The sequence below is a fragment of the Amphibalanus amphitrite genome, unplaced genomic scaffold (assembly GCF_019059575.1).
Source record: "Amphibalanus amphitrite isolate SeventyFive unplaced genomic scaffold, NRLGWU_Aamphi_draft 002272F_arrow, whole genome shotgun sequence".
Lineage (NCBI taxonomy): Eukaryota > Metazoa > Arthropoda > Thecostraca > Balanomorpha > Balanidae > Amphibalanus > Amphibalanus amphitrite.
Window position 1 is genome coordinate 1 of NW_024883755.1, and position 10488 is coordinate 10488.

General features: G+C 46.3%; 1 protein-coding gene across 3 annotated transcripts; it reads right to left on the reverse strand.

Moving 5' to 3' along the window:
• On the reverse strand, nucleotides 1-10130 carry LOC122376745 (IQ domain-containing protein E-like). Of its 3 annotated transcripts, none has more exons than XM_043356684.1 (8): nucleotides 9461-9616; nucleotides 7079-7234; nucleotides 6474-6677; nucleotides 5048-5231; nucleotides 3913-3956; nucleotides 1634-1761; nucleotides 1078-1226; nucleotides 1-111 (listed from the first exon to the last, which is right to left on the reverse strand). In XM_043356684.1, the coding sequence occupies exons 1-5, from the start codon at nucleotides 9533-9535 to the stop codon at nucleotides 3934-3936; spliced, it is 642 nt and encodes a 213-aa protein (XP_043212619.1). In that variant the 5' UTR covers nucleotides 9536-9616; the 3' UTR covers nucleotides 1-111; nucleotides 1078-1226; nucleotides 1634-1761; nucleotides 3913-3933. The 3 variants fall into 3 exon arrangements, with proteins under 3 accessions (XP_043212619.1, XP_043212621.1, XP_043212620.1); XM_043356686.1 differs by lacking the exon at nucleotides 1-111 and adding an exon at nucleotides 10073-10130 and having other exon boundaries at nucleotides 9461-9526; XM_043356685.1 differs by lacking the exon at nucleotides 1-111 and having other exon boundaries at nucleotides 1634-1779.
• Nucleotides 10131-10488: the final 358 nt, after the last annotated feature.

Genomic DNA, 10488 nt, shown 5'->3' on the forward strand with positions numbered 1-10488 from the left:
AGGACCCGACGGGGGGTCTGGGAGGAGGACGGTGTCAGAGGACTGGAGGAGACGCGCAGGAGCTCCTCCTGGAGGTGCTCCACGCGACTCAGCAGCTCGGCGTTCTGACGTCTGTGGAAAGAAGTAAAGGGAGGGAGTTAGTAGAACGGACGGCTAGTTAAACTTCGATGGATCATAAAGATCCCATTGTTAAACAAGCATCGCTTTTATATAATGCAATAGTCGACTTATCAATTTGTCTAATCTTTGTACGGTGCGATGTTAGTGCCCGGCTTAGTACATTCAACTTTTAAGTGATTCCTTTGAAGCTACAGGGTGACACAAAAAAACGGTCATCACCAAATTTCGAATAACTTCGGAAGTTTTATTCAGATCATCACCAAACTTCGGCCACTTAAGGTCACACCTATGTAGCATACATCCACCAAGTTTCAAGTCTTCACTACGAATACTTTTAGTACAGTGTGTTTTACTGACGCTCCACAATGTGCTCCAGGTGAGCGCCACGGCGCTGCAGGGCGTAGGCACACTTGCATCCGGCGGGCAAAGTTGTCGATAACCCGATGGCTGTGCACTTTACAGAGTGCAATGGCCTGTGGAGAGTGCTCAGGGGGTGTGCTACCCCTGAAACGTTATTCTTATCGGGTTATCGGCAACTTTGCCTGCCGGATGCAGGTGTGCCTACGCCCTGCAGCGCCGGGGCGCTCACCTGGAGCACATTGTGGAGCGTCCGTAAAACACACACTGTACTAAAAGTATTCGTAGAGAAGACTTGAAACTTGGTGGATGTGTGCTACATAGGTGTGGCCTTCAGTTGCCGAAGTTTGGTGATGATCTAAATAAAACTTCCGAAGTTATTCGAATTTTGGTGATGACCGCTTTTTTTTGTGTCACCCTGTACATTCCACCGAGATCTTAGCATTTATCCATCACTGCCTCCTCTCTTCTTATCTTCCCCCCTCTCTCTCCCTCTCCCTCTCCCTCTCCCTCTCCCTCTCCCTCTCTCTCTCTCTCTCTCTCTCTCTCTCCCTCCCCTCCCCTCCCCTCCCCTTCCCTCTCTCCCTCTCTCTGACTCACTGCAGACTGGCATCAGCCGCCTGGCTCTCCCGTTTCCACCTCTGAACGGCAGAGCGGTACTGCTCTCTCTCCCGCTCTGCCGACTCTCTCCGCCGCTCCTCTTCCTCTCTCCGCCGCTCTTCCCTCTGCCTCTGGCGCTCATGCTCTTCCTGGAAAGATAGCAGTAGAGGGTGAGATAGAGAAATATGGCTAGGAAGTAGGAGGGACAGTTAATGATAGGTACATCAGGTAATGGAAAACGCTAAATTCAGATACGTTAAAACATAATCATCGACATTCTCAGAAAACGAGAGGAATCACTACGATTGTCAGTTAGAAATAACTAATTGTCAAAAAGTCTGACTCGTCATCTTAAGCTGTAATCAACAATTGAAAACACAAATGTGTGCTCCCATACAGATATTCCTTTCCTCATGTCAAATATCTCGCACACTTCAGCGTTACAGACCAGCGAAACCTTTCCCTCTAACACATTCATCCAATATAATCCTCAAAATATCATACTATCCCCTCCCAAACCCTCGCCGTACCGACCCTCCCCCTCACCCACACCTACCTTGGCCCTCTGATGTCTACTCGATTGTTTGAGCAACAGCTGATAGTCTGCCTCCGATCGTCTCACGCTAGCCTCGAGAGACTCCACCGTCAGAATCAGGTCTGTCCGGCTGGTGCCCTCGTGTTTCACTGCAACAGTCAGCCCACCTGTTGAGGCGGGTATAGCAGTGGGAACAGTGGGGTAATAGTGGGGTAATAGTGGGGTAACAGTGGGGTAATAGTGGGGTAACAGGTGGGGTAACAGGTGGGGTAACAGGTGGGGTGAAAGTACGGTTAACAGCAGAACGATAAGTGGTAGTAGCAATATCGTATGTGTAGCCGGTGGGGTAATATCACGACAAAAAAAGTCATAACAACAATATTGCATGCTATCGAAAAAATGAGTAAAAGAAAGCAAAAGAAAGCGTATGTTAAAAACACGGTATGTAACCGATGCCCGCACAATATAACTTAAGTGGGATAATGACTAATGGGTCAACAGGTACTGTGTAACATACGTCACACATGTCCGCTTTTGATCGAGAAAAGTGAAACAAATATTACTCGAACCTACACATGTAACCAGATCGGGACACATGCATTCAGAATTGCCGTTAGAAATATGCACACTGCACACAATTGTTAATAGACCAGACCATGAGTCAAACGCTACCGCTACTGAATGGCGCAATAATGGAAACAAAACCATCAGGATACGCCCGATGTCACAATAACAGCAACAACTTCGCACGTCATGAGCTGACGTCATGCGTACGTGGTTTTTAATTGGTTGTCCGGCATTTGAAAAAGAGACAAAACAAGTCGTGATACAGAAAAGCGACATTCGCTGTAACAGTGTATTTAATTGTTCGCTTCACTAGTACACATCCGGTTGGAACAAGTCCACGGAAACTGGGCGGGATTTCACCGCCAGTATTCTACTGTACCAAGAAACGCTTAGCGTTCATATGAGGTAGGATGTTGATCGTGCAATTCTAAGTCGAGCGGCTCAACTCGGGCTGGGACTGGACTGGACTGGACTGGACTGGACTGGACTGGACTGGACTGGATTTAACTGGACTGGACTGGATTTGACTGGACGGGAAAGGACCGGACTGGAGTGGACTGGACTGGGACTGGACGGGACGGGACCCGAGCTGGCTCGACTCGATCCACAATGTACAGTGTCGCACTATGTAAAGCACCGAGGTTCGGGGAACTGTGCATCGTTGGATAATATGAAAAGTCAAAACCACAGGAAAAGACATCAGACGATCTACATCATTATGTCCGTTGACATTTGTGAGCTTGATCCAACTTGTACACCGTTTGCTGGTGGGCTGGTTTTGTGAAGAAAAATATATTTGTCCAGTACTTTCTGTTCAATAAATATCATCATCATCATATGAGAAAATCACAATGCGGCGTATTTGAGCCGTTTACCGCGGATAATAATAAAACGGCAAAAGCGCGTCATGCTAGGAATTTCGTGGTGCACAAGCTATAGTTCGTTTTTTTTTTTTCAAAAGGACTCTGGCTCCAAGTATGTTTTTCGAACAAGCACGTGTTTTAGCGAGCAAAACGAGCAAAAACTGAACTTAAGAAAATCGAACGTCGACTTATTTTAACATGTGATTTCTTCCCGATAATTTCCATATGTGCGTTTTGGAACCAGATATGAAAACAGTGGTGACGTCATGCTGTCGAACTTGTATTGCAATGTAACGTTTAAGTGTCATTGACGGAACCGCTTACTCGATTATAACCTCGGCAACATTGAACAACGAGGTTTCACCCGAATTAGTCGACACTTTGTCCCATTGCACGGACACCTGGGTGCCTGCTGCCGCCAATGACGTCATCACAGTATGTTCATTTTTAAGACACAATTTCCAGCTACTTACCGTGCAAAATTTGAAATCGATAATTTTTTCGGTAAGAAATTCTTGACCAGACACTGAAGCTGCCAAAACTCACGTGAGAGCTTCGATAATGAACTTGGAGCCAGCGTCCTTTTGAAAATAAACGAACTTATAATACATTTCTGTCCCTGCCGAAGCCTCTAAAAAAGTCAATAAAAGGGGTGAGTGGGAATCCGGCATCAAACTACGGTTCAATATCAGCCTGAAAGAGATAGAATGGCATCTAACCAAACGAGCCGAAAGAGTATGTTCAAGGATTGTCCAATGTTTTATACGTGTTACGTGTAGTGGTGACAGCTAACACATACTACAATTTATAAGATATAAGTGAACCATGAAAAACTGACTTACGAATAAGTTGGTAGGAGACTTTACTCACCTAGCCAAGACGACAGAGGTGCTACCCGAGTGCAGTGAACCAAACTGAAATAACAGACAATCGTGAAACATTGTGCCGATGCAGACGAATGCGGGGTGATAAAGAAAGAAAACAAAACAGTGAAAAATTGCAGAAAACCGTTCAGTGCTCAGAAACATAAATTGAAATAGAAATGGACATTTAAAAGCATAAATTAAGGCACTGGAAAAGTATGAATGACTACGCTAAGGTGTGCGAAACAGAAATATAGACGAATTAGTGTAAGCGGACTCAAAATAAAGACATGCCTCGAGGCGAGCCAAGGCCGATGTCACAGCACTGTCATGTCCGTAAAACCCCTTGCCAACTAAAAGAGAACGGACATAGGTACACTCGCAAGACAAAAGGAACGCGCTACCAAAATGTTAATACGGAGAGCTCTAATAACAAACATGAAACAATCAGCATACAAACACAACCGCAGTGTTTTTCAGCGAATTTTCTAAAATTACAAACAGAACCATTTAACTATAGAATTGAGACAATTTTCTTTCGAAATGATATCGATATATTTCAGTAAGGTGAGCTGTTTTGTAGTGGAGGCTGTCTATGGCAACATTCAACGCCTTTGTGTGCCTTTGTGTCCCATTGTTTCATAGCGAAGTCACAATGCAACCAGATAGGCAGTCAGTCACCACGGGCAGTTCGGTATAACCAAATGAATGCTTTGAGTTTTATACAGCAACGAAAACATTGGGTACCAACCCATCTAAAACAGCCAGTGATAGCATGCACATTAAATAGCAACAGCACATTTAATGTCATGCACGTTACGTCACCATACAGCCGACCGACCAACAATTTCCAAATCCATTAACCCAAATAAATTCACTTTCCACATCACTAAGGTACCATTACCGTCAACCCAAGTCCAAACCACATTTCCAGTCCCCTGGTATAAACTCACCATCCTTGTCCCTCCTTCGATCACGTACTCCCACCCCCACCCCTCCCACCCTCTTTCACACATCTCTATCCGTTCTTTTTCACGCATCTCTCCATCAGCCTTTCGAGTACCCCTCCCCTCCCTCGCGCATCTCTCTCCTCTGTCTTACACACCTCTCTCCCTCCCCCACCCCTCTCCCCTCCCACGTACCTCTGATTGCCTCAGGCAGTGTCTCCGTGTCTCCCAGCTGGGCCTTCAGACGTCGGTTCTCCCTTCTCAGTCGCCGCGCCTCGCCGGTGACCAGGGCCAGGTCGGAGGGTGAGCCGTGACCCAGTCCCGGGCCGGGGCCCAGGTCACGGCGACGATCAGACAGCTGGCGACGCAGCCGCAACAGCTGACGGCGGACAGCCAGCTGATTAGTGCCACGGGGCGGGGTGAGTGGGGAGGGGGTATGGCACAGATCGCTGAGCCGCCTACTGTCCAGTTTATGGGACAAACACTTACCTTGTCCGCATCGGTCAAAAATCTAGGTGTAGTCATGGACCAAGAACTGTCATGGAATGCCCACATCTCCGCCATCACACAACGCTGTTTTGGCATCCTCATCGGGCTCATTCATGTTAGACACATGATACCATCGCACGTGCTGCCTGTACTTATAGACGCGCTTGTCATTTCTCATGTTAGATATTGTCTGTCGGTCTATGGAAGCGCGAATCGCACTGGCTTAGCTAGAGTTCAAAAGATATTGAACTTCGCCGCCCGGGTAGTGTCCGGAAGACGTCGGTGTGATCATGTGTCGGACATTATCAGTGAGCTCGGCTGGCTGCGTGCAGCTGATATGGTGATGCATTCTGATGTCTCGCTGCTACACAGCATATTGTTGTCTGACAAACCCGATGTACTGCGCTCCTGGTTTGTACATAACCATGAGCATGTGTGCCGTCAAACGAGGCAATCTCGCCATATCACACTGCCCAAGTCTAGCAACAATCACGGGAAACGCCGATTTGTGTACCGGGCTGCCGACCTGTACAACCGAATGGTGATCGCCAGGGACAGAGATCACATGTCACTGCGCAGCATCAAGGCATCTATCCGTGATGACCTAACCAGCCATTGAACACAACGGTCGTGTATTTTGTGTCATATTAGGTCCACTGTATTGATCGGTCTTATTAGGTGTCTTTTATGAGGTGTTCATTGTGTGCTCATATTGCATTGTATATGACGAAGGTCGCAGAATAGCCCTGCACCAGTGGAGCGACCTTATTCGGTAAATACATACATACGTATGCAAGCTTGTTTGGGCTTTAAGTTTAAGTTTGTACAATTACTTTACTTGCAAAGCAAATGATCTAGTATAGTCTAGTAACAGACGATCTAGTATCTAGCAGCTAGTGACAGCCGAAGGGAGCATCATGTTAAGTCAGGCCCGTCCTCCGAAATCTGCTCATCCTCGTGCTTCCTACTTTCTCCATTCCCCATCCTCTCTATCTCCTGCTCCATCGTACACCCCACTCTATTTTCCGGGCGGTCTTCCGCTTCCTGACTCTTCCAGATCTTTCCAACTCATCCCACATGCTTCTCTTGTAATTCCACAAACCTGTCTCTCCCTCTCTCCCTTTTCACCCACCTCTCTGTAGTACACCTGCACCTGCAGTTTCAGCTCCTTGAGCCGCACAGTGCGAGTATCGGCCCTCAGTCTGCGAACCTCCTCCTCCTTCTCTTTGAGGACCTGCTCCAGACGGAACAGCCGCAGCTTCAGGCTGGTGACGGTGGCACTGGTGCTGGTGTTGGTGCCGCCGCCGCAGATTCCACTGGTGCTGCCCGTCTCTGACTGAAAAGGGGGGAATGAAGGGGGGGGTTCATTGGGGTTTTAAGGGACGCCGACTCTGACGGTCATTTTGCGTGACAGAGGGAGAGTTGGTAATGGCACAAGGGAGATGTCTAGAGGGAAGGGTTATACAGGCACTGCCATGTCGGAAAAATCACATTATAAGGCGAGGAATGGAAGATGACTCGAAGGAAGGATTAAAAGGTTCAATATATCGTTGTCACTTTAAAAGAAATGTTAGAATAGACGGCTAGAGAATGATTAAGCGAGAGTAAAAGGTTAGAACAGTCGCATTTGAAGAGGTGGTTAGTGTGTGGGTTATTTGAGTTTTTTGCGTCTTTCTAGATGAAAAATCACACACCACCCACGTCATCCCACCCCTCCCCTGATGACCTTGACCTGACCTTGGCGGCGGCCTCCTCCAGTCGTTTCTCCGTCTCTCGGTGACGCTTTGAGAGCTCCTCGCGACATTTAGCCAGCTGACCGCGCAACAGCTGATTGTCGTCCCGGAGATCGGCCGCTCGGTAACGCAGGAGTTGGATCTCGTCATATTGCTCTTCCTGTGGAAACAGGGTGAATGACACAGGGTGAATGACACAGAGTGAATTCATCATGACATGAATTACATGATGCACAGCGGGAACAGGTATGGTTGACTTCAACTACCTAAGGGTGAATGATACATGCCAAAGCGGGGGAGATTTGAAATAAATAATAAAATCGAAAAATGTAAATAAACTTGCTCTAATGTTATATCAAAAGATACATCGAATCAAAATAAAAACGAGTTTGTATCGAAAAGCTTTCGGCATTGTGCCGTCAATGCTCTCCGAAAGCTGATGTTTAGTTTTGGATATCATATTTCGGAATGGTTTCGTAGTACCTATTTCTTTTAGCGCAGTATTTCGTTCCTGTCTTATTAAGACAAGTTGGAAATCTTCCAACTTAAGTTGGAAATCTTCCAACTTATTTCCAGGTTGAGTGAGAAGCGGAGGCATCAGCTTAACACCGGAAACGATGTAGCGTGCGAGCAGCCCTATCAAATAGCACGCGACCTTAATTACTGTAACATAACACACAACCAACATGAAAGTGTGTGCTCCCAGCATGAGCAATGTGCAATGTGTACAGTGGGCATTGTGCTAGGTGTACAGTGCGCACTGTGCTAGGTGTACAGTGGGCACTGTGTATTGTACAGCATACCCTTCCAATGCTCGCCCTTCGCTTTGTTTCTCCCCCCTCCCCCTCTCTCACTCACACGCGTACCAATCAATATTTACCGCCCCTCCCCTCTGCCCCCCCTTCTGACCACCGAACACCCATCACTGCAGGGTGTGTCGAACCCCCTCCCCCCGCCCTCCCCTGCCCCCCCCCCCCCCACACACATCGATACAGCCGGACCCGGAGTGTCCGACTGGATCACATCCTTCTGAAAACTGGGGCGAACAGGGCTAGAGGTCACGCGAAGCTAACTAATCCAGGCGCTAATCTGCCGTAGGTAAAGTGGAGAATCGTGTTAGATGGGTTGACCAAGGCTGGGTGGCTTGGTGGGAGGAGTTATGAGAGGGCCTATTTATAAACGTCAGCGCCTAAGGCTACGGCAGGACCAAGAGTTGTGGCTTCACAGTAGAATGATCAATAGATTCGTAATGAAATGAGTCGTAACTGATTGAGGTTAAATGAATTTTTGACGCAATATAAAATAAAGGGGAGTACTCAGTACCTGTTCATACTCATATGACTACTCCCCCAAATGAGTGAGAGCTGTTAACTTAATGTCAGGTGATGATTGACGAGATTGTTTACGAAAAGAGACAAGTCCCGAGGATATCCCCGCCAAACATATCCACTGCCCACTTGACTGAGCCGATATACACTCGGCCGGTGATGAGAGCCCGGGTTCGAGTCGCTCTGACGCTCGATAATGAGTCTCCTGACAGGGATGGTCTGCGGCTAGTGGGGCAGTCGCAGTCAGTTGAGGCCATTTAAGTGGGACAGACCATGTCTCATTGTATAGCATCGATGAAGGGACTGAACTGGCCTCCGAATTATCTCCATGCGGCCCAGCATTGCCCGATCAGGTGGTGAGGGTTGGGGCCTGCCCAATAAGCACTGCTTTAGCGCGGACTCCCACAGTCTGTCTATCTGTTCATTCAAACATATATAATAGTATGCCCTTCCAGGAGACCCATGGCAGCCCCTCAGTTAGTAACTTGCAGTGGAATTTCCAGTCCACCAAGACATCATCCTCAGGTAGACAAACAAGCAAACAAGTTTTTAGTTTGGAATTTGGGTACTGTTGGACAGTTAATAAATTTGTGACAATATTAACAGGCTCAGCATGTAGAAATACCACAGCACAATAACAAAGTGTAGGAATACCTACCATAGCAAAACATGAATCATCCCTGCTATAAACCATTCATTTTCCCATAAATAGAATATCTACCAGATGATGTAGTAGGTAGATGTAGACATTTTTCCGAGCTTGCAAAGCAAATTAAAAATCATTTGGCTGGCAAGATGCTGTGAAAATGAAATGTTCAGGTGAATGAAATGTGAGAAAACAAAAACTGATGATTAAATAATAGTAAGTATTTGCCTTTTAAAATACAGCGAAAAACTAACAAATGAATAAAACAAATAAAACATTCAATGCCCTGAAGACAAGAGAGTTTGAGTTGCGGATCATTGTCCTTAAATGTAAAATATGAGTAATTAAATGTGATAACAGAAGTAAAACTGTATACCTCCAAGAATTAAATGCACCATATGTGTCAGCATACCTGTGACTTGTAGACAGGCTTGCCGTGGAGCTGAGGGGTAGATTGAACACGCAGCATGGCACCAGCCTGGAACATGCAAAATGTCTGTAGTTAGCAACAACATCATGAAGGTGTGGAAAGCCTAACTTAAGCCATGTTTTTAAACATTATAAATTCCACGAAAAAATAGAAAAGATATCATTTAATTAAGGTCAGAGAAGACAGAACATCCCAATCTAAGGCAGAGCTTCTTTGAGCTTCAATCAATAGCTGTGTAAGTAAACTTGTTGAAGCACTTGCTGTATGTAAGGCATAGGTATAAGTTCTATGAGAAAAAAACACTTTTAAATGGCCTCCTTACAATGAAATACCGAAAGATGAAATAATGAAATAATTATTGATGATTTCGACCACAGGTCATTATCAAAATAAGCCAGACAGAACAGTTCTGTCTGGCTTATTTTGATAATGACCTGTGGTCGAAATCATCAATAATTATTTCATTATTTCATCTTTCGGTATTTCATTGTAAGGAGGCCATTTGAAAGTGTTTTTTCTCATAGCTGTGTAAGTAAGATTAACGGTAACTCCCATTTTCTTATCTAAGCTAAAAATGCAGATGGAATTTTGTACCTAATTAATTAGAACCTCTAACACTTCGGAAAATACAAAAAAAAGAATGAACGCCCCCTCCCCCAACACACAACCTCACCCGCCGACTACTAGCGCGTCTCTGGTGCGGCTCGATCGAGTGTAAACAAATGCTGGTATTGGAGCTGCCATATCCTGCTGTTAGCTACCAAATGAAGGAATTCGGGACGGCCGCTCAGGAACCGTCATGTCCAACATGGGGAAGTGCGCTTTTCCATATTGTGCTCCAAGTGATTTGAAGATCACTCACTTTTGATCGAGGTGCTTCGAGGTTCACGTATTTCTAGAATTAACCCGGCAGTTGCTGGGGTATTTCGCCACCCACCGTTTGCTGGGGGGGGGGGGGGCGTTAAACGCCCCCAGCCGATAACTCGAGAACCAATAGGCGCAGCGAAACG